The sequence below is a fragment of the Schistocerca nitens genome, chromosome 4 (assembly GCF_023898315.1).
Source record: "Schistocerca nitens isolate TAMUIC-IGC-003100 chromosome 4, iqSchNite1.1, whole genome shotgun sequence".
Classification (NCBI taxonomy): Eukaryota; Metazoa; Arthropoda; class Insecta; order Orthoptera; family Acrididae; genus Schistocerca; species Schistocerca nitens.
Genome location: NC_064617.1, coordinates 772,698,448 through 772,723,775, shown reverse-complemented (window position 1 = coordinate 772,723,775; position 25,328 = coordinate 772,698,448). Strand labels below are relative to the sequence as shown.

Here is a 25,328-nt window from a genome sequence, read left to right as displayed (position 1 = left end):
ATGTAAATGATTGTAAAGTCTAATGTATTACTGTTAATGAGTTATTCTATAGATAATAAATCCAGTCATTGTTCAGCATTTGGGTATTCACTTCCTAGTATGAGTTTTAATCTGTGAAGATTTTCTGGTATTTGTGGAGGTATTGCCAGACTCACACAAGGGTAAACTTCAAGAAAATTTAAGATGGGATCCCTTGCAAGTGACAACCCTGCTTTCAAACAGGAAGAATTTACAACTGCTGTCAACCAAGGCTAAACACGCAGTGTTACACCATAATTATGTATCAGTTGAAATACATCAAGGAGAAGATAATAAATCACACAGTGGCAGCCTTGCAAGTAGCAACTGCTATACATGAAAAATATTTACAAATTATTTAGAAGAGGAACCAAACATAACAATGAGAAAAATTAATTATGAATGGTCGTGCAAAAGGTGTGGCATTATTAAACATGTATAATATTAGAACCTGTATAGCATTAAACTATTATTTTGTTGCTTCATTATCACATCAAATGGTAAATAGTGTTGTTATTTAACATGAATCCTAAGTATATTTTCACCAATTGCATTTAATTTATGACAAAATACGAGTGATATGAGCTCGGCAATACCAATAAATAAGTGGTTACCAAGTTTATCAACAAGCAACCTATCACAAAAATGTATCAGGGGTAATTATTTGACATTAAATGCAGCAGTTGTTAATATAGCTAATTAATACACACAAAATGGTTTTGTACTATAACATCAAGATCAGTTTTTATTAAGAAAATTCGGTAGCTTTGGGTAGATCAGCCTGCTACTGCCATCAGTGAGCATCTCACCTACAGTTGGCAATGTTCCACAAGTTCCTTCACCTGACACGACACCGCCACAGCGTTCTTATCAGTTACGACAACCAGAATAATTCACATGAAACTATCAGGTGTGTCAATATATTGCATTGTAAACAGCAAAATCTAGTACAGTGCACTGGGTTATTTGACTAGTTACATCTTTAGCAGACACTTGATGAAGAAAGCAGGCATTAATGATAACATATATTGGCTGATAGTTAATATAAATAATTTTATATTACTACTAACAGACAAAACTGGCATTGCCAGGGTATTCATCTTGTCAAATTTCTATTAGAAATGAAAACAAAACAGAACTGTGTTTATAGTGTAATATCCTGGACAGTTTCCATACACAGAATTCTTAAATTTCTATCATAGATACAAAAAGATCTATAGGAAAGTGCTGATTGCTGCAAAAATGTCATTTAATGACAAAATAATATATAATGCAGAGAATAAAAGCAAAGCAGTCTGGGATGTTATAAAAAAGGAAACGGGGAGAGTCAAACAAATGCAGAATAACATACTGCTAAGGGAGGGGGATACGGTAATAAATGATCCACAACACTTAGCAAACTATGCAAATGAGCATTTTTCAAGTATTGCAGAGAAGTTACAGCAAAAATTCCCCAAAACAAATATAACACCCATAAATATTGTTGCACTAACTACAATGATGTTGCTTCCAACCACAGAGAATGAAGTTCAAAAACCAAAAAATAAAAAGTCAGTAGGCATAGGTGAAGTACCAATGTGTGTACTAATAATACGGCTCTGAGCACTATGGGACTTAACTTCTGAGGTCATCAGTCCCCTATAACTTAGAGCTACTTAAACCTAACTAACCTAAGAACATCACACACATCCATGCCCGAAACAGGATTCGAACCTGCGACCGTAGCGGTCGCGTGGTTCCAGATTGTAGCACCTAGAACCGCAATGTGTGTACTGAAACGATGCATAGGGATTATACAGGGACCCTTAACAAATATAATAAATGAATCCTTCACATCAGGAACATTTCCAGAGCAGTTTAAACAGGCAAGAGTTGTACCTTTGCTTAAGAAAGGTAATGCAGAAGACATAGAAACTTACCGGCCCATTTCCCTGCTGTCAGCATTCTCAAAAATAATAGAAGCAATTATGAAAGACAGATTAATCAATTACCTGAATAAATACAATCTTTTAAGTGAATCACAGTTTGGTTTCCGAAGTGGCAAAAATACGGAGTCACACGTAGTAGAATTCACAAAAGTTATACTTGATGCTCTAAAGCTGACTGTGTCACAGGCATATTTTTGTATCTTTCTAAGGCATTTGATACAGTCAACCACAAGATTCTATTAAATAAATTAGAAGCATTAGGAATAAGAGGGGTAGCTAATGACTGGTTTCGATCATACCTAACAGATAGGGTACCAAGAGTAGAGATAACACATACTTCAAATAGATCTAAACTTTTAGTAAAACACTTATCAGAACCACAACACATTAACATAGGGGTTCCCCAAGGTAGCATATTAGGATCAGTACTGTTCCTGACATACATAATGACTTTCCCAGTACTGTTACTCATGGTGAAAAAAATTCTCTTTGCTGATGACAGCAATATTATAGTCACTAAGAAAACAAGAGAACTCCTCTCGAGAAAGCAAATGAAACTCTCAAGGAAGTTTATGATTGATCAATAAGCAATAAAGTGACATTGAAAGTAAAGAAAACCAATGCCACGAATTTCAGTTTGAAGAAGAAAAATAACAATGTTAAATTAAATGTAGATGGCAGACTGTGTAACAAATGTAAAACTTCCAGGAATGAATATTGATTCTCAGTTGAAGTGGTATGAACACACAAAGGTACTTGGAAACAGAATGTTATCAGCATGTTATGCCCTTGGAATCCTATCATCAATGTGTAACATGCAGTGTCTTGTAGTTACATATTATTCATACAAGTATGTATATACACTCAATTCTTAGTTATGACATTATTTTTTGGGAAACAAACACACAAAATATGAACACAATTTTCAAACTCCAGAAAAGAGCCATAAGAATAATAACCAAAAATACTAGTTGAACTCATTGTAAAGATCTGTTCAAAACACTGGGGATTTTAACTGCTCCATGTGAATACATTTACCAGTCAGTTGTACACATCAAAAATAACATTGGTAATTACTGCACAAACAGCTCTGTCCATGACCAAGCAACAAAAGAGAGACTCAACTTACATTTACCTAGGAAAAATAAATATAAAACTCAAAACAGCATTTTCTACCAAGGAATAAAACTGTAGAATAAATTACCAAAAGTGATTAAAGAAATTGCACTTATTTAAACAGGCAGCTAAAAAGTACCTGTTATGCAATACATTTTATACATTGAAGGATTACTTAGATAAAACAGAGTAGGAGTTTGATAAAAAAAATGTTGTGCAGATAAATAATAATAATAATAATGATTATAAAACATGCAACATTCCACATAACACCTTTAATTTTTGTTTTTTTTCCCTTCTTTTTTCCTTTCTAGAACTACTTACCCCCAAGCTATGCATAGCACAATACTAACACCTGTTTCTCTTTCTGAGCTCAACACCTCACCTCATTATGGAGGGATGCTGACTCAGTTTTTCAGGACAGCAAATGGGAAGTTGTGGTACAGAAAATGGCCCAAAGATCACCAGTGTGTGTGTGTGTGTGTGTGTGTGTGTGTGTGTGTGTGTGAGAGAGAGAGAGAGAGAGAGAGAGAGAGAGAGATAGTGAGTGAAGTATTATGAAACAATGTGTGTATAGTGGGTGCAGTGACTGATAGTGAGATATGAGTGAACAGTGTGCCATTACATTATTTAATAAGTTATTTGTAAAATAAAGTATCGTATACCAGGAGTAAATCTAATGATTGTCTCTAACTAGAAGTCTGTAAATATATGTGTATAGAAATTAGCTTATTTTAAATTGATCTAAACTCGTAAATACTTTGACATGTCCTATATCCTTGTAAAAAGAGATCAACAGATTAATAAAGCTGCTGCTGCTACTACTACTACTACTACTACTACTACCACGCTGGGTGCAGTCTACAATGCAACTTCATAAACATCACTATGACAATGTTCCTTCATTCCTCTAGAGATGGCAATTGTTTTCACTCACAACCATTTGCATTATGCAACTAAAAGCTATGTCAGGGATTCCCTTAAGTTGACACAACTGTCTTAGAAATAAAGAATAAATATATTAAAACTTCATGCATGATGTGACATTTTTTCACACATCTCAATGTTTATGAGATCATATCTCTTGAACTGCAATTCGTACAATGATATATTTCCATAGGTACACTCAGTGGCATAAGTGGATACTGGCTGCAAAATGTGTTGTGAATAGTATTAGTAGCAAATAAGTAAAAAATTTAATCATCATGCACAATGTGGCAGTTTTTCATGCATCTCAGAATTTAGATCATCATATCTCCTGAACTACTATAGGTAGGTGGTTCTAACCTCCCACAATGATTGTTGCATGAAAATAAGGGATACGTTTACCAAGTTTGAGTGAAATTGGTCACAGGGTTTAGGAGGAGATGCAGGAAGTAAATGCACAGATACATCCATTTTATAATATGTATTATAATACTTTGTTCTGGTTCAGAGTTAATCATTAAAAATGTCCTGTCCTGTCACATGCTTATCCCACCCCATCAGGGGGCCTGCCTGTGAAAGCAGCCATGTCATTTACCAGTTCTGCTGCAATCACTGCTCAGCTTTTTACACTGGTATGACTACTGTCCAGCTGTCCACCAGAATGAACAGTCACTGCCCAATTGTGTCCAAGAGCAAATTAAACAACCCTGTGGCACAACATGCAGCTGAATAATATACCATACTTGATTTCAACAGCTGCTTCATTACCTGAGACATCTGGATCCTCCTATCTACCAAGAGCTTTTCTTATGCACAGATGGGAGTTATCCTTACAACACTTTCTCCACTCCTGAAATTATATCAGTCTCAATCTACAGTAACCTATTGTCCCCTCACCTTCCACCCAACTGTTGCCATCTCATATGTCCTATCACATCCTCCCTACTCTCTTCTCCTCACTTTCTTTGTGTTCTGTCTTCTACCAATGTGCTTGCCATCTTTCCCCTGCCCTGCTCCTCTCCTTCTTCACTCTCCATTCTCCCCCCCCCCCCTCCCTTCACCTCCTCACCTCACAGCCTACTGACAATGTGCCTGTTGGCAACCTAGTCCCTGCACTCTCTTCCAGATAGTGATCATCCCCCCCCCCCCCCAAAAAAAAAAATCCATACCCTGCTATCCATTCCCCTTCCCCCCACCATCCCGACTGCCGCTTCCATTCTACAAGACAGTTGTATTCTGGTCCGAGCTGGCAGAGACAGCAGTTGTGTGTGTCAGGTGTGCTTGCTTGTGTAATTGAATGTCCATGTATGTTTCCTTTTCTGATGAAGGATCTGACCAAAAGCTAATGTATAAGTTTCTTTCATCTTTACAGTAAATATATGCATAAAGTACAGAATTTTATTTATGTTTATCATGTCATCTTTACAATAACTAGCAAAAAAAGTGTGTATATATATGTCAGAAAGAAAGCTTTATGCACATTGGGGTCAGTGACTCCAAAAGCTTGGAAATGTTCCCAAAGACATTTTTCATGTGTGTGCCAATACTTGTAAGCTTTAGGCCAAAAGTCCAGCTTCCAAAACAGAAAATGCGCGTGCGGGCACGTGTGCACACACACACACACACACACACACACACACACACACACACTTTTATTGTAAAGGTGACATCTTAAGCATAATGAAAATTCTGTACTTTTTAAAACTTTTGATGAAATAAGATATATATACCGATAGAATCCTCTTGAGGTTCCAGCTGTGTCAAGTGGTTTAAAATCCACAACCGCTTGACATGGCTGGAGCTTAAGAGAATTTTATCAGCACATATCGGCACAAAACCATGCATTCATATACAACGTATATATAATTTCTACATTTATGTTAACCTTAATATTTTAGAAATACATTTTTGGGTAAGTTGTTGCCATAATGACACATGATATATCTAGTTATGACTAACATTCAGTTGTTTTGCTATTTTGTTAAAGGATCATTAATTACATTTTTGACGGTACAGGTTTCACTGTATGAGGATGAGATCAATGTTTGCCAGACAACACAAACAAATACACATTTCTAGGGGCATCAGTTAAACATTAAAAGGGCTGATTCAGTTCAGTCAGTGTCTAGTCTCTTTTTACTGCACTGAGTTTAGTTCTGTGATATTAAATCATTAACAGAAATTTTTATCTAAACAGTGTCTGTCAATTACACGTGTAATTTGTATCTTTCTGGACAGTTACACATTTCCAGGTGATTCTGTAACATATTTTTAATACTGATGCATTGTCTAAGGCAATTCACCAAAAGCTGTCTCTTGACAACCCATGTTGAACTGAAGGTGCATGTGTAGCAACACAGTAAATTTGATAAAGTCACACAATAGTTTTCTTCTTTTGTGTGTCAGTTTGTTAAGTAATTCATTTTGAAGTATGGTATAAACCCAGAAACAATGTTTTCCTGCCATTTGCAATATTTTTCATCAATTCCATCAAATTTCCTGTGTCCAAAATGTTAATTCATATCCATTTTTGTATTAACGTATTTACAGTTTTGCCACAATTTATGTTTTATGAAATGGTGTTAATGGAGAACAAACCGACATAACTGACATAAGGTGGCTCTGGTGTGGTACTGACTTTCAAGTAGTGTTTACAAATATTGTGTGAATAACTTTCCTTAGTCCAGGGTTCTCTGCTCAGGAGAGGTGAATTGGTAAAATTCAGAACAATTTGTGGTACCGGTGCTGCCAGTTCTACTTGGCTCAGTGTCTGACAGAAGTAACTGTTTCGATAGAAGTTGGAAGAATGTCTGACTTCAGATGAACAGTCACTCACTCCTTGTCACTATCAACCTTAGCTTTCAATACTGTGTGCTCTACAAAAAGTAGTATGCTGACATTATTGTAGCCATATTGTTTCTGTGTCAGTTTCTTCCTTTGATCAAGATCACATGCAGAGGAAATTCACTTCCCAGTATTTGTTAGTAACAACGTAGTTCCATTTATGGTTTCTTTAAGCACTAAACAAAGCATCGTCTGCAGCTCAGGTTGACTATGTTGGCTGTGCCAACGAAGCTGTCACTATAGACTGAAGCGAGTCAAATTTAATTGTGTGTGAAATGTTATGGGACTTAACTGCTAAGGTCATCAGTCCGTAAGTTTACACACTACTTAACCTAATTTATCCTAAGGACATACACACACACCCATGCCTGAGGGAGGACTCGAACCTCCACCGGGACCAGCCCTACAGTCCATGACTGCAGCGCCTTAGACCGAAATTTAATTAACACGGCTACTCCCATCAGCCAATGTGCCAGATGTTAAATGTGTGTATTGTGTAGCGTCGTAACCTTGCATAAGTGATCGAGCTGTTGTATTGTTAACTGTTTCTTTCAAATAGAAAGTTAATGTTTACTGTAGCAGTTTTAAAATAGAAAATATTAAGAAAAGATATAGCAAAACCCTTAGGATGGAAGAGAGGATAAAGACTATATAAAGAGTTGAAGTGTATCATGAAGCACACGTTGCATCAGCACACAGTTTAGGGGTACCTGCATCTACGCTAAACACTTTTGTCACAAATAAAGACTGTTTTGGAAAGTGCACATAACTGTGGGTCAGATTAAAAAAGGATGCCAATTCTTTAAATATGCAGTGCTGGATGAAATTATGAAGATGCTTTCACCATCCCCAAGAAAGATATGATAGTGTGTCAAAAGGCTCCGAGGGTGGCCAATATGTCTGGAATCGAGGACTTCTCCACGTATCATGGACGGATTGATGGGTTCAAAAAGCAGCATAACATGAAGTACAGAAGTATATATAGCAAAATAAATTGTGTAAACACAAAACCTGGGAGTGAATGGCAGAGTGGTAGATTACAAGAAATATAAAGTAGCATAAACGAAAGGGCATTTTCAACATAGATGAAACTGGTCTCTTTTTCAGCATCTGTCCAAAGAAAACACTTGCCTTTAAATGCAAAAACTGCAATGGAGTGAAACACAATAAAGTTCAACCTGCAGTAATGTTATGCACAAATCAGATGGTTCTGAAAAAATTAAGCCATTTGTAATTGGCAAATAAAATAACCCACTTTGTTTTAAACATTTAAAAACATTTCCCACAAAATGCACTGACAATAACAAAGTGCTGATGAGTTTGGAACTGTTAAAGAAGCAATTGCATATCCTTGATGGGAGCCTATAACAGGGAATTCTCCTGTTTATGGATTGTTGCCCTACATGTCCAAAAAAGGATTTGCGCATTATCCATGGCTTCAAGCCTTAGTAACAGGAAAGCCATTGTACAGAAGGCATAAAGTATGATGGAAATTGGGAAAGACTCAGCCTCCTTTAAAGAGCCAGTTTTAGATGCTCTGCACTGTACAGCTAAGAAATGGACAGAGGTTAAAGAGTCAACCATCCCAAACTGCTTTCGAAAAGAGGGATTCATTCAATGAAGGAAATGGATCTGACTTACCAGATCTGAGTAATAATGATGATGGGAGGGGGGTTGTGTACACAACTTTTGCTGCTTAAAAAGTAATTCCTCGTCTATTTTAAGAGTCCCTTGAAAAGTTCAAACGTGGGGTTTCACTGTATCTCAGCACATACACCAAGGTATGGTAAACATAACAAGTTGCATCCCATATTAGTGATGTGGGGAACTATGTGTGTTAATGCTATTTTTTGTAGGTGCAAAGTTGGGATTTCATATTTTTATTTGTCATGCCCAGAGGAAAACACTTGGCTTGGTGTATGTGTAGAGTGTAATGCAAGAACTTTGATGATAATACGTACTGGCATTTCTTTTCATATTACACTTTGTTTGATCTAACAACTTCGACTCTGATATGTTGTTTATATTAAAAACATAGGCTGGCTAGCACATCCACTAATTCATAATTTTTAAAAACAAAATACTACTGGTCTCATAAATTTCCACTGCTTCTTTGATACCCCCCAAGTCCACATTTGTGTAACAAAGGTTTTTCAAATTTTTTCTGTTTGCTTGTCACTAAGTAGAAACAATTGTCTCATACTAAACTTGGCTGTATAACATTTAAATTAATTGTTTTTTGCCCAGACAACCTTAAATTCCAGTTAGAACACAGGGTGTTCCATACTTTACATTTTACAAAGTATCATCTTATATTAGTACTCTCCCTCCTGTTCTTCTGGTCTTTAGTTAAAGTAAGAATTTTGGCTGGACACCATGAAACCTGCCTTTGAACTCCTTTGTTGTTATTTTTGTTGCATATGGTTCCTTATTCAGTGATAAAATTTTGAACAAGGACGTTCTCACAACTGCCTGGATATGTTATGGTCCTTTATCCATCATCAATGTGCAGTTTGACCCATGATGCCATTTTCAAACACCATGATTTGGGTAAACATGTTCCTTTATAACATACCATCATGAAAAATTCAGTGTATCCTACAAACAAAATCAGTTCAAAATTTCGTGGAGGGTCATGAATATTATCCAGTATTATAGTTACAGCGCAAATAGATAAAAAGCAAAACCATCTGTGGTAATGAACAGCACAACTGTTTTTACAAAGACCAATACATGCAAAGAGACACCATATATACTTTTCCTCTTGTTAAGTTAATCTTCTGAAGCCAGACCCTGTAGTGAGCATCTACTCCATGCAGCATGTTATATTAATTACCACCTGCACTTACAAATTGAAGCCTCTGCAAATGTAGTACAGAAGCTATGGAAGTAAATATCACTATAGAAAATACTGTAATAAGTATGTCCAGTTCTTAAAATTTATAACCATTTGTATCTCAATAACTGAAGATGCAATAAGAAACAGTAATATACTCAGGGAACATACCCATTGATCTTTGTCATTTCGAGTTAGCTGAACATGATGAAGCGATATTGCTGGAAAAAAAAGAAAAAAAAAGAATGATTTCCTTCAATTTCATGAACAAATTATCATCATAGTGTTACCATAAAATTACTTTTCATACTAAATGTTATTACCATATATTACATAATAAATATAGGGCTACAATTAAATTGTGTCTGAAATAATTAAACTAAATACTTTGCCACCAAAATAAGCCTAAGAACCAATCTTTAAATTAGCATCAATCTTTGGATATTTATGCAGTCCTCTGGAAACTTCTACGGACAGTATCATGAGAGGACAGACATCAGAACTGCAGAAATTTTAATTTCTTTTTCTCTTCAAAAATCCATGCACAATTTTCCAGTTCTAAAATTAAGATTATTTCATTCAGTATTGTTATTTTTGATATAGGAAACAGAACATGATACATTGTTAATTCAGCTACAAGAAGTTGAAGACATCATGAATCACAACTTACGAAAGGCAGTATTAAACACAATACCCATATGTCAAAAGGAAATTCACTTGAAAAAGTTATAAAATCACAAGGAGATAACATGGTTGGCCACTATATACCTTCATGAGGCAAAAATTCCAAGTACTGCCATTAGAAGACACACACATATCAGTCTCATGACATATGAACATCTATCAACTACGGGTCTGTCTGACCAGCATCTCCTTTTCTAACCTTCTCCAGTCTGTCCTCCTTTCCATCATGAGTAATGAATTAATAGTTTCGAAAGGCAGAATAGTTTTCCACTTTTCTGTGTGCGTATTGGAAGTATTGGTCAGCTATTCTGTCACCTTGTAATTTTATAGTCTACTGCCCATTTTCCTCACTAAATGTCCCTTCCAACTCCACTTCACTTTTCTTACAACCACATTTATGTCTACATCAGTGTGTTTCCTGATCCATGTATTTGTTTCCCAGCCTCTCCTAGTAATACCAACATGTCATCTCATGACTACTTTGGGATCAACCCTCAGTTTTGCTGCCAGTCACAAACAGCATTCCAGGAGGTGTTTTCCAACAGGATAACACTCGCACACATACAACTGCTGTAACCCAATATGCTCTAAAGAGTGTCAACTTGTTGCTTCGGCATGTTCAATCAGCAGATCTGTCTCCAATTGAGCATGTACAGGACATCATCCAACGACAACTCCAGCATCACTCACAAGCAGTATTCACCATTCCTGTATTGATTGCCCATGTGCTACAAGCATGGAACTCCATACCACAAACTGACATCTGGCACCTGTACAACACAATGCACACACATTTACATGACTGCATTCAGCATTTTGGCAGTTACACTGGTCATTAATGCACTGCCATTTCACATCTGCACTGCCATTTCACGTTTGCAATGGCTTATCTTGTGCTTACATTAACCTGTGATCTTGCAATTTTAATCACTTAAAGATGTACCTAGAAAAATATATTCCCAAAATTTCGTTCTATATTAATTATCTTTTTGGTGTTGCAATGTTTTTCCATCAGTGTACATCTTCAACTACGTACATACTCTGCAAGCCACCACATGGCACAATGTACCTTTCCTGTTCCACTCACAAACAGAGTGATGGAAAACCAATTATCTATATGCCTGCATATGAGCCCTAATTCCTATTATCTTAATGGCCTTAAGCATCATGGCCTTAAGCAAAACATAAGTTGATAGCAGTAGGATCATTCCACAGTCAACATCAAATGACAATTCTCCAAATTTTCTCAGCAGTGTTTTTCAAAAATGACATCCTCTCTCCTGGGATTCTTTGGGTTCACAAAGCATCGTAATACTCACATGTTGATTGAACTCACTGATAACAAATCTAGCAGCATACCTCTGAATTGCTTCGATGTCTTCCTGTAATCTAACCTGGTGGGGATCCCAAACACACTGAAACAGCATTCAAGAATGGGATGCACTAATGTTCTATAAACAGCCTCCTTTACAGATTAACTGCACTTTCCAAAAATTCTTCCAATAATCTAATGTCAATCACTCACCTTCCCTAGTAATGTCCCAATATGCCTGCTCCATTTCATACTGTTTTGCAGTGTTATGCCTAGATATTTAATCAATGTGACTGTGTCAAGCAGTCCACTAGTTGTGCTGTATTAAAATATTACAGTATTGTTTTTCCTATTCATGCATGCTAGGTGGGACGAATACCATCAATCATCTTTGGCCCCTTCTGCTCTACCACTTACTACCACTCATGTAGATGCATCCTAGGCAACATCTACGAGATACATTACGTTTTGTATTGACTTTGTGTGGTCATTTGTCCAAGGACATCATACTTGAGTTCTGTTTCTTATATCAATAATATACAGTTGTTGTTGCACTTACACACTTCATTGGTAGTCCTTAGCATCCCTCAGCCACAGACACAAAACTAGCTACATGTCCGTCTGTAGGTATGTTACAGTGTGTTCAGAGTCACCCTGTGTACTGTTCTGGTCTCCCAGCTTCTTCTGCCACATTGAGCTGGTGTCAAGACTGTTCTTTGCACTGGATGATGGTAACTGTTTGTTTGTTGGAGCAGAGTGCCTTTTTTGTTTTTGTTTGGGTTTACAGACAAAACTGATGGCAAAGATTACATTCGGGCCTCATTGCCACACTTCTGGCATAGGTGGAATAAGCGAAGGAGTAACACTGTCTCAGTAATTGTGTGTGCTGAAGGGGTGTCATTGATTTTGGTGCACTGATTTTATAGTTGCTCCTGTTACAGTCAATGCAGTGCACCAGAGAGCTTCTTCTGCTGAGGCCCACTCGCCTGGCCACTACCTCATCCTGATGTGCCCACACTGTCACCTGCCATTAGGGATCTTCAATGACATTGAGGAGCTGTGACCAGTTTTCCTTTTCCAACTGGAAAAATATTTCAAGGTGTCCACAATCTGTGAGGGTTCTCATCGTCAATCATTTTCCCTCTTCAGGTTTGGCACTTCATCACACAGTTGCCCTCAAGCTTTTAATCCTGAGGCCAAACTTTCCTCTGTTTCCTATGTGCACCTGTAAGACCAGATCACAGACTAATATACTGAATTTTGTCAGTTGCATTTCCATGACCCTCAGCATCCTCTGTCACCCCAAGGACCATTGACACAAGCTCCAATGCCTGTCGATGCACTAGTGTTCCCAGGTGGCTGCATAGACTCCTTCTACTCTGCCACCCCTGACACCAGCTAGTGGTGTCGATGACCCTCCACCCACTGCCACCACCTTAGCTATTGATGCAGTCACTTCCAATGCCACTGGTTGCTGTTCTGCTGCCCCATTTGGTGTGCCGGTGTCGGCCTGGGCGACTGTGGGGACACATTTACCTCCAACACTAGATGAAGGAGGTGAAGCCTCTCCATCTTCTGGCACTATCTTGTTGCACTACTAGCCCCTCTGTCATTGGCCCAGGTGCCACTAACCATGTGCCAGCCAGCCCTGTATCTATTGCCAGCCCTTCATGGCTGGCCTTGGTGCCAACACCACCAGTTCTGCTGCCGATGTCCCTGCCACCACCACAACTGATCTGGCAGCTGGCCTCACTACCACATTGAAGCACCCATAATAGGGCATTTTTGATTTTATCCCACATCTTGTTTCCTGCAGTTCTTGCACCTGCTGTGCACTCACATTCTAGTGATTTCTCCCTTCCATTGCATGCTGCTCCTATCTTTGGCTGCACTGGTTGCAGGTTGCTCCTCTACATCACAGTGCTTTGTGTTTTTAACAACATTGTGAAAAAGAAAGTTGCTACTCACAATACAGTGGAGGTGCTGAGTCACAGATAGGCACAACAAAATTACTGTCACATATATGGGTTTTGGCCAATAAGGCCTTCATTGAAATTAGATGGCAAACTCTCACACACACACACACACACACACACACACACACACACACACACACACACACACAAATGCAACTCAGACACACAACTGCAGTCTCCGGCAACTGAGGTCACACTGCTAGCAGCAGCACCAGTACATGATGAGTGGCAACTGGGTGGGGGTAAGGAGGAAGCTGGGGAGGGGGAGGGATAGTAGGTTAGGGGTGGCGGGCAGTGACGTGCTGTTGGAAGCATGCAGGGATGAGGAAGAAAGAGAGTAGAACAGCTATGTGCAGTCTGCAGTCAGCAGGTTAGGCAGAGGGCAGCGGAGAGGTTGGGTGGGGGAGGGGGATAGCAGAGAAGGAGAGAAGTAAAAAGACTGGGTGTGATGGAGGAATGAGGGCTGTGTAATCCTGGAATGGGAACAGAGAAGGGCTGGATGGGAGAGGACAGTGACTAATGATGGTGGAAGCCAGAAGGGTTATGGGAACATAGGGTATATTACAGGAAAGTTCCCACCTGCACAATTCAGAAAAGCTGGTGTTGGTGGGAAGGATCCATATGGCACAGGCTGTAAAGCAATCATTGAGATGAAGGATGTCATGTTTGGCAGCATGCTTAGCAACAGGGTGGTTCACTTGTTTCATGGCCATAATTTGTCGGAGGCCATTCATATGGAGACAGCTTGTTGGTTGTCATGCCCACATAGAATGCAGCACAGTGGTTTCAGATTAGCTTGTAGATCACATGCCTGGTTTCACAGGTAGCCCTGCCTTTGATGGGACAGGTGATGTTTGTGACCTGACCCGAGTAGGTGGTGGTGGTGGTGGTGGTGGGAGGATGTATATGACAGGTCTTGCTTCTAGGTCTATTACAGGGGTATGAGCCATGAGGTAAGGGGTTGGGAGCAGGGGTTGTGTACATATGGATGAGTATATTGTGTAGGTTCGGTGGACAGCAGAATACCAGTGTGGGAGGGGTAGGAAGGATAGTGGGCAGGACATTTCTCATGTAGAGGGGATGTTGGACGAGGATGGAAACTGTCAGGATGCGCGGTATTAAAACTCATCCGAGTTTCCCAATTGATTTATTATTTCCAGCTACAGTGCCCCCATTTCTCGAGGTCTGCATCACCGGGTCCCACAATGTTGAGGTCACCACTTAACTGTCTGCAAATGGCTTGGTGCAGAATGGCTGCCTCAGCGACCTGTGCAATGCCCTGCTATGTGTCGGCCTTGTATAGCCGCGGAGTTGTGATGATGTCAGGATGCGTCAGCATTTGACTCATCAATCTTCGTCCCTGTTGGCTCAGTGCCGCTCGCAGGAAGCTGCAGGGTGGCCCCTAAGTGCTTCTTCCCCGTCGTGGTTAGGATCACGTTGGCCTCAGAGGGTCGAATCAGCGACCCGCCATGGACTGGAATGCTGGTGCCCCATCTGCTGCTGCGTGTAGCCGGTGGTGTGACATGCCCCGCTGTCCAGGAGAGCTGCCACACTTGAATGCCTTGTTAGTCATGAGTAATGAATTAATAGTTTCGAAAGGCAGAATAGTTTTCCACTTTTCTGTGTGCGTATTGGAAGTATTGGTCAGCTATTCTGTCACCTTGTAATTTTATAGTCTACTGCCCATTTTCCTCACTAAATGTCCCTTCCAACTCCACTTCACTTTTCTTACAACCACATTTATGTCTACATCAGTGTGTTTCCTGATCCATGTATTTGTTTCCCAGCCTCTCCTAGTAATACCAACATGTCATCTCATGACTACTTTGGGATCAACCCTCAGTTTTGCTGCCAGTCACAAACAGCATTCCAGGAGGTGTTTTCCAACAGGATAACACTCGCACACATACAACTGCTGTAACCCAATATGCTCTAAAGAGTGTCAACTTGTTGCTTCGGCATGTTCAATCAGCAGATCTGTCTCCAATTGAGCATGTACAGGACATCATCCAACGACAACTCCAGCATCACTCACAAGCAGTATTCACCATTCCTGTATTGATTGCCCATGTGCTACAAGCATGGAACTCCATACCACAAACTGACATCTGGCACCTGTACAACACAATGCACACACATTTACATGACTGCATTCAGCATTTTGGCAGTTACACTGGTCATTAATGCACTGCCATTTCACATCTGCACTGCCATTTCACGTTTGCAATGGCTTATCTTGTGCTTACATTAACCTGTGATCTTGCAATTTTAATCACTTAAAGATGTACCTAGAAAAATATATTCCCAAAATTTCGTTCTATATTAATTATCTTTTTGGTGTTGCAATGTTTTTCCATCAGTGTACATCTTCAACTACGTACATACTCTGCAAGCCACCACATGGCACAATGTACCTTTCCTGTTCCACTCACAAACAGAGTGATGGAAAACCAATTATCTATATGCCTGCATATGAGCCCTAATTCCTATTATCTTAATGGCCTTAAGCATCATGGCCTTAAGCAAAACATAAGTTGATAGCAGTAGGATCATTCCACAGTCAACATCAAATGACAATTCTCCAAATTTTCTCAGCAGTGTTTTTCAAAAATGACATCCTCTCTCCTGGGATTCTTTGGGTTCACAAAGCATCGTAATACTCACATGTTGATTGAACTCACTGATAACAAATCTAGCAGCATACCTCTGAATTGCTTCGATGTCTTCCTGTAATCTAACCTGGTGGGGATCCCAAACACACTGAAACAGCATTCAAGAATGGGATGCACTAATGTTCTATAAACAGCCTCCTTTACAGATTAACTGCACTTTCCAAAAATTCTTCCAATAATCTAATGTCAATCACTCACCTTCCCTAGTAATGTCCCAATATGCCTGCTCCATTTCATACTGTTTTGCAGTGTTATGCCTAGATATTTAATCAATGTGACTGTGTCAAGCAGTCCACTAGTTGTGCTGTATTAAAATATTACAGTATTGTTTTTCCTATTCATGCATGCTAGGTGGGACGAATACCATCAATCATCTTTGGCCCCTTCTGCTCTACCACTTACTACCACTCATGTAGATGCATCCTAGGCAACATCTACGAGATACATTACGTTTTGTATTGACTTTGTGTGGTCATTTGTCCAAGGACATCATACTTGAGTTCTGTTTCTTATATCAATAATATACAGTTGTTGTTGCACTTACACACTTCATTGGTAGTCCTTAGCATCCCTCAGCCACAGACACAAAACTAGCTACATGTCCGTCTGTAGGTATGTTACAGTGTGTTCAGAGTCACCCTGTGTACTGTTCTGGTCTCCCAGCTTCTTCTGCCACATTGAGCTGGTGTCAAGACTGTTCTTTGCACTGGATGATGGTAACTGTTTGTTTGTTGGAGCAGAGTGCCTTTTTTGTTTTTGTTTGGGTTTACAGACAAAACTGATGGCAAAGATTACATTCGGGCCTCATTGCCACACTTCTGGCATAGGTGGAATAAGCGAAGGAGTAACACTGTCTCAGTAATTGTGTGTGCTGAAGGGGTGTCATTGATTTTGGTGCACTGATTTTATAGTTGCTCCTGTTACAGTCAATGCAGTGCACCAGAGAGCTTCTTCTGCTGAGGCCCACTCGCCTGGCCACTACCTCATCCTGATGTGCCCACACTGTCACCTGCCATTAGGGATCTTCAATGACATTGAGGAGCTGTGACCAGTTTTCCTTTTCCAACTGGAAAAATATTTCAAGGTGTCCACAATCTGTGAGGGTTCTCATCGTCAATCATTTTCCCTCTTCAGGTTTGGCACTTCATCACACAGTTGCCCTCAAGCTTTTAATCCTGAGGCCAAACTTTCCTCTGTTTCCTATGTGCACCTGTAAGACCAGATCACAGACTAATATACTGAATTTTGTCAGTTGCATTTCCATGACCCTCAGCATCCTCTGTCACCCCAAGGACCATTGACACAAGCTCCAATGCCTGTCGATGCACTAGTGTTCCCAGGTGGCTGCATAGACTCCTTCTACTCTGCCACCCCTGACACCAGCTAGTGGTGTCGATGACCCTCCACCCACTGCCACCACCTTAGCTATTGATGCAGTCACTTCCAATGCCACTGGTTGCTGTTCTGCTGCCCCATTTGGTGTGCCGGTGTCGGCCTGGGCGACTGTGGGGACACATTTACCTCCAACACTAGATGAAGGAGGTGAAGCCTCTCCATCTTCTGGCACTATCTTGTTGCACTACTAGCCCCTCTGTCATTGGCCCAGGTGCCACTAACCATGTGCCAGCCAGCCCTGTATGGGCTTTAACTAAAGACCAGAAGAACAGGAGGGAGAGTACTAATATAAGATGATACTTTGTAAAATGTAAAGTATGGAACACCCTGTGTTCTAACTGGAATTTAAGGTTGTCTGGGCAAAAAACAATTAATTTAAATGTTATACAGCCAAGTTTAGTATGAGACAATTGTTTCTACTTAGTGACAAGCAAACAGAAAAAATTTGAAAAACCTTTGTTACACAAATGTGGACTTGGGGGGTATCAAAGAAGCAGTGGAAATTTATGAGACCAGTAGTATTTTGTTTTTAAAAATTATGAATTAGTGGATGTGCTAGCCAGCCTATGTTTTTAATATAAACAACATATCAGAGTCGAAGTTGTTAGATCAAACAAAGTGTAATATGAAAAGAAATGCCAGTACGTATTATCATCAAAGTTCTTGCATTACACTCTACACATACACCAAGCCAAGTGTTTTCCTCTGGGCATGACAAATAAAAATATGAAATCCCAACTTTGCACCTACAAAAAATAGCATTAACACACATAGTTCCCCACATCACTAATATGGGATGCAACTTGTTATGTTTACCATACCTTGGTGTATGTGCTGAGATACAGTGAAACCCCACGTTTGAACTTTTCAAGGGACTCTTAAAATAGACGAGGAATTACTTTTTAAGCAGCAAAAGTTGTGTACACAACCCCCCTCCCATCATCATTATTACTCAGATCTGGTAAGTCAGATCCATTTCCTTCATTGAATGAATCCCTCTTTTCGAAAGCAGTTTGGGATGGTTGACTCTTTAACCTCTGTCCATTTCTTAGCTGTACAGTGCAGAGCATCTAAAACTGGCTCTTTAAAGGAGGCTGAGTCTTTCCCAATTTCCATCATACTTTATGCCTTCTGTACAATGGCTTTCCTGTTACTAAGGCTTGAAGCCATGGATAATGCGCAAATCCTTTTTTGGACATGTAGGGCAACAATCCATAAACAGGAGAATTCCCTGTTATAGGCTCCCATCAAGGATATGCAATTGCTTCTTTAACAGTTCCAAACTCATCAGCACTTTGTTATTGTCAGTGCATTTTGTGGGAAATGTTTTTAAATGTTTAAAACAAAGTGGGTTATTTTATTTGCCAATTACAAATGGCTTAATTTTTTCAGAACCATCTGATTTGTGCATAACATTACTGCAGGTTGAACTTTATTGTGTTTCACTCCATTGCAGTTTTTGCATTTAAAGGCAAGTGTTTTCTTTGGACAGATGCTGAAAAAGAGACCAGTTTCATCTATGTTGAAAATGCCCTTTCGTTTATGCTACTTTATATTTCTTGTAATCTACCACTCTGCCATTCACTCCCAGGTTTTGTGTTTACACAATTTATTTTGCTATATATACTTCTGTACTTCATGTTATGCTGCTTTTTGAACCCATCAATCCGTCCATGATACGTGGAGAAGTCCTCGATTCCAGACATATTGGCCACCCTCGGAGCCTTTTGACACACTATCATATCTTTCTTGGGGATGGTGAAAGCATCTTCATAATTTCATCCAGCACTGCATATTTAAAGAATTGGCATCCTTTTTTAATCTGACCCACAGTTATGTGCACTTTCCAAAACAGTCTTTATTTGTGACAAAAGTGTTTAGCGTAGATGCAGGTACCCCTAAACTGTGTGCTGATGCAACGTGTGCTTCATGATACACTTCAACTCTTTATATAGTCTTTATCCTCTCTTCCATCCTAAGGGTTTTGCTATATCTTTTCTTAATATTTTCTATTTTAAAACTGCTACAGTAAACATTAACTTTCTATTTGAAAGAAACAGTTAACAATACAACAGCTCGATCACTTATGCAAGGTTACGACGCTACACAATACACACATTTAACATCTGGCACATTGGCTGATGGGAGTAGCCGTGTTAATTAAATTTCGGTCTAAGGCGCTGCAGTCATGGACTGTAGGGCTGGTCCCGGTGGAGGTTCGAGTCCTCCCTCAGGCATGGGTGTGTGTGTATGTCCTTAGGATAAATTAGGTTAAGTAGTGTGTAAACTTACGGACTGATGACCTTAGCAGTTAAGTCCCATAACATTTCACACACAATTAAATTTGACTCGCTTCAGTCTATAGTGACAGCTTCGTTGGCACAGCCAACATAGTCAACCTGAGCTGCAGACGATGCTTTGTTTAGTGCTTAAAGAAACCATAAATGGAACTACGTTGTTACTAACAAATACTGGGAAGTGAATTTCCTCTGCATGTGATCTTGATCAAAGGAAGAAACTGACACAGAAACAATATGGCTACAATAATGTCAGCATACTACTTTTTGTAGAGCACACAGTATTGAAAGCTAAGGTTGATAGTGACAAGGAGTGAGTGACTGTTCATCTGAAGTCAGACATTCTTCCAACTTCTATCGAAACAGTTACTTCTGTCAGACACTGAGCCAAGTAGAACTGGCAGCACCGGTACCACAAATTGTTCTGAATTTTACCAATTCACCTCTCCTGAGCAGAGAACCCTGGACTAAGGAAAGTTATTCACACAATATTTGTAAACACTACTTGAAAGTCAGTACCACACCAGAGCCACCTTATGTCAGTTATGTCGGTTTGTTCTCCATTAACACCATTTCATAAAACATAAATTGTGGCAAAACTGTAAATACGTTAATACAAAAATGGATATGAATTAACATTTTGGACACAGGAAATTTGATGGAATTGATGAAAAATATTGCAAATGGCAGGAAAACATTGTTTCTGGGTTTATACCATACTTCAAAATGAATTACTTAACAAACTGACACACAAAAGAAGAAAACTATTGTGTGACTTTATCAAATTTACTGTGTTGCTACACATGCACCTTCAGTTCAACATGGGTTGTCAAGAGACAGCTTTTGGTGAATTGCCTTAGACAATGCATCAGTATTAAAAATATGTTACAGAATCACCTGGAAATGTGTAACTGTCCAGAAAGATACAAATTACACGTGTAATTGACAGACACTGTTTAGATAAAAATTTCTGTTAATGATTTAATATCACAGAACTAAACTCAGTGCAGTAAAAAGAGACTAGACACTGACTGAACTGAATCAGCCCTTTTAATGTTTAACTGATGCCCCTAGAAATGTGTATTTGTTTGTGTTGTCTGGCAAACATTGATCTCATCCTCATACAGTGAAACCTGTACCGTCAAAAATGTAATTAATGATCCTTTAACAAAATAGCAAAACAACTGAATGTTAGTCATAACTAGATATATCATGTGTCATTATGGCAACAACTTACCCAAAAATGTATTTCTAAAATATTAAGGTTAACATAAATGTAGAAATTATATATACGTTGTATATGAATGCATGGTTTTGTGCCGATATGTGCTGATAAAATTCTCTTAAGCTCCAGCCATGTCAAGCGGTTGTGGATTTTAAACCACTTGACACAGCTGGAACCTCAAGAGGATTCTATCGGTATATATATCTTATTTCATCAAAAGTTTTAAAAAGTACAGAATTTTCATTATGCTTAAGATGTCACCTTTACAATAAAAGTGTGTGTGTGTGTGTGTGTGTGTGTGTGTGTGTGTGTGTGTGTGTGTGTGTGTGTGCACACGTGCCCGCACGCGCATTTTCTGTTTTGGAAGCTGGACTTTTGGCCTAAAGCTTACAAGTATTGGCACACACATGAAAAATGTCTTTGGGAACATTTCCAAGCTTTTGGAGTCACTGACCCCAATGTGCATAAAGCTTTCTTTCTGACATATATATACACACTTTTTTTGCTAGTTATTGTAAAGATGACATGATAAACATAAATAAAATTCTGTACTTTATGCATATATTTACTGTAAAGATGAAAGAAACTTATACATTAGCTTTTGGTCAGATCCTTCATCAGAAAAGGAAACATACATGGACATTCAATTACACAAGCAAGCACACCTGACACACACAACTGCTGTCTCTGCCAGCTCGGACCAGAATACAACTGTCTTGTAGAATGGAAGCGGCAGTCGGGATGGTGGGGGGAAGGGGAATGGATAGCAGGGTATGGATTTTTTTTTTTTGGGGGGGGGGGGGATGATCACTATCTGGAAGAGAGTGCAGGGACTAGGTTGCCAACAGGCACATTGTCAGTAGGCTGTGAGGTGAGGAGGTGAAGGGAGGGGGGGGGGGAGAATGGAGAGTGAAGAAGGAGAGGAGCAGGGCAGGGGAAAGATGGCAAGCACATTGGTAGAAGACAGAACACAAAGAAAGTGAGGAGAAGAGAGTAGGGAGGATGTGATAGGACATATGAGATGGCAACAGTTGGGTGGAAGGTGAGGGGACAATAGGTTACTGTAGATTGAGACTGATATAATTTCAGGAGTGGAGAAAGTGTTGTAAGGATAACTCCCATCTGTGCATAAGAAAAGCTCTTGGTAGATAGGAGGATCCAGATGTCTCAGGTAATGAAGCAGCTGTTGAAATCAAGTATGGTATATTATTCAGCTGCATGTTGTGCCACAGGGTTGTTTAATTTGCTCTTGGACACAATTGGGCAGTGACTGTTCATTCTGGTGGACAGCTGGACAGTAGTCATACCAGTGTAAAAAGCTGAGCAGTGATTGCAGCAGAACTGGTAAATGACATGGCTGCTTTCACAGGCAGGCCCCCTGATGGGGTGGGATAAGCATGTGACAGGACAGGACATTTTTAATGATTAACTCTGAACCAGAACAAAGTATTATAATACATATTATAAAATGGATGTATCTGTGCATTTACTTCCTGCATCTCCTCCTAAACCCTGTGACCAATTTCACTCAAACTTGGTAAACGTATCCCTTATTTTCATGCAACAATCATTGTGGGAGGTTAGAACCACCTACCTATAGTAGTTCAGGAGATATGATGATCTAAATTCTGAGATGCATGAAAAACTGCCACATTGTGCATGATGATTAAATTTTTTACTTATTTGCTACTAATACTATTCACAACACATTTTGCAGCCAGTATCCACTTATGCCACTGAGTGTACCTATGGAAATATATCATTGTACGAATTGCAGTTCAAGAGATATGATCTCATAAACATTGAGATGTGTGAAAAAATGTCACATCATGCATGAAGTTTTAATATATTTATTCTTTATTTCTAAGACAGTTGTGTCAACTTAAGGGAATCCCTGACATAGCTTTTAGTTGCATAATGCAAATGGTTGTGAGTGAAAACAATTGCCATCTGGCTGGACACCATGAAACCTGCCTTTGAACTCCTTTGTTGTTATTTTTGTTGCATATGGTTCCTTATTCAGTGATAAAATTTTGAACAAGGACGTTCTCACAACTGCCTGGATATGTTATGGTCCTTTATCCATCATCAATGTGCAGTTTGACCCATGATGCCATTTTCAAACACCATGATTTGGGTAAACATGTTCCTTTATAACATACCATCATGAAAAATTCAGTGTATCCTACAAACAAAATCAGTTCAAAATTTCGTGGAGGGTCATGAATATTATCCAGTATTATAGTTACAGCGCAAATAGATAAAAAGCAAAACCATCTGTGGTAATGAACAGCACAACTGTTTTTACAAAGACCAATACATGCAAAGAGACACCATATATACTTTTCCTCTTGTTAAGTTAATCTTCTGAAGCCAGACCCTGTAGTGAGCATCTACTCCATGCAGCATGTTATATTAATTACCACCTGCACTTACAAATTGAAGCCTCTGCAAATGTAGTACAGAAGCTATGGAAGTAAATATCACTATAGAAAATACTGTAATAAGTATGTCCAGTTCTTAAAATTTATAACCATTTGTATCTCAATAACTGAAGATGCAATAAGAAACAGTAATATACTCAGGGAACATACCCATTGATCTTTGTCATTTCGAGTTAGCTGAACATGATGAAGCGATATTGCTGGAAAAAAAAGAAAAAAAAAGAATGATTTCCTTCAATTTCATGAACAAATTATCATCATAGTGTTACCATAAAATTACTTTTCATACTAAATGTTATTACCATATATTACATAATAAATATAGGGCTACAATTAAATTGTGTCTGAAATAATTAAACTAAATACTTTGCCACCTAAATAAGCCTAAGAACCAATCTTTAAATTAGCATCAATCTTTGGATATTTATGCAGTCCTCTGGAAACTTCTACGGACAGTATCATGAGAGGACAGACATCAGAACTGCAGAAATTTTAATTTCTTTTTCTCTTCAAAAATCCATGCACAATTTTCCAGTTCTAAAATTAAGATTATTTCATTCAGTATTGTTATTTTTGATATAGGAAACAGAACATGATACATTGTTAATTCAGCTACAAGAAGTTGAAGACATCATGAATCACAACTTACGAAAGGCAGTATTAAACACAATACCCATATGTCAAAAGGAAATTCACTTGAAAAAGTTATAAAATCACAAGGAGATAACATGGTTGGCCACTATATACCTTCATGAGGCAAAAATTCCAAGTACTGCCATTAGAAGACACACACATATCAGTCTCATGACATATGAACATCTATCAACTACGGGTCTGTCTGACCAGCATCTCCTTTTCTAACCTTCTCCAGTCTGTCCTCCTTTCCATCATGAGTAATGAATTAATAGTTTCGAAAGGCAGAATAGTTTTCCACTTTTCTGTGTGCGTATTGGAAGTATTGGTCAGCTATTCTGTCACCTTGTAATTTTATAGTCTACTGCCCATTTTCCTCACTAAATGTCCCTTCCAACTCCACTTCACTTTTCTTACAACCACATTTATGTCTACATCAGTGTGTTTCCTGATCCATGTATTTGTTTCCCAGCCTCTCCTAGTAATACCAACATGTCATCTCATGACTACTTTGGGATCAACCCTCAGTTTTGCTGCCAGTCACAAACAGCATTCCAGGAGGTGTTTTCCAACAGGATAACACTCGCACACATACAACTGCTGTAACCCAATATGCTCTAAAGAGTGTCAACTTGTTGCTTCGGCATGTTCAATCAGCAGATCTGTCTCCAATTGAGCATGTACAGGACATCATCCAACGACAACTCCAGCATCACTCACAAGCAGTATTCACCATTCCTGTATTGATTGCCCATGTGCTACAAGCATGGAACTCCATACCACAAACTGACATCTGGCACCTGTACAACACAATGCACACACATTTACATGACTGCATTCAGCATTTTGGCAGTTACACTGGTCATTAATGCACTGCCATTTCACATCTGCACTGCCATTTCACGTTTGCAATGGCTTATCTTGTGCTTACATTAACCTGTGATCTTGCAATTTTAATCACTTAAAGATGTACCTAGAAAAATATATTCCCAAAATTTCGTTCTATATTAATTATCTTTTT

The 25,328-nt window shown here is 39.0% G+C and overlaps 1 protein-coding gene across 3 annotated transcripts in view; it reads right to left on the bottom strand.

The window, feature by feature from the left end:
* Positions 1-25,328, bottom strand: part of LOC126253107 (protein pigeon) — a 486,240-nt gene that overhangs the window by 280,463 nt on the left and 180,449 nt on the right. For 2 of the 3 annotated variants that reach the window (XM_049954212.1, XM_049954214.1), the window contains exon 5: positions 9,841-9,890. In XM_049954212.1, the coding sequence (XP_049810169.1) occupies positions 9,841-9,890 (50 nt within the window). Of the gene's footprint in view, positions 1-9,840; positions 9,891-23,824; positions 23,875-25,328 lie in introns of all 3 variants that reach the window. The other variant, XM_049954213.1, reaches the window with a different exon arrangement.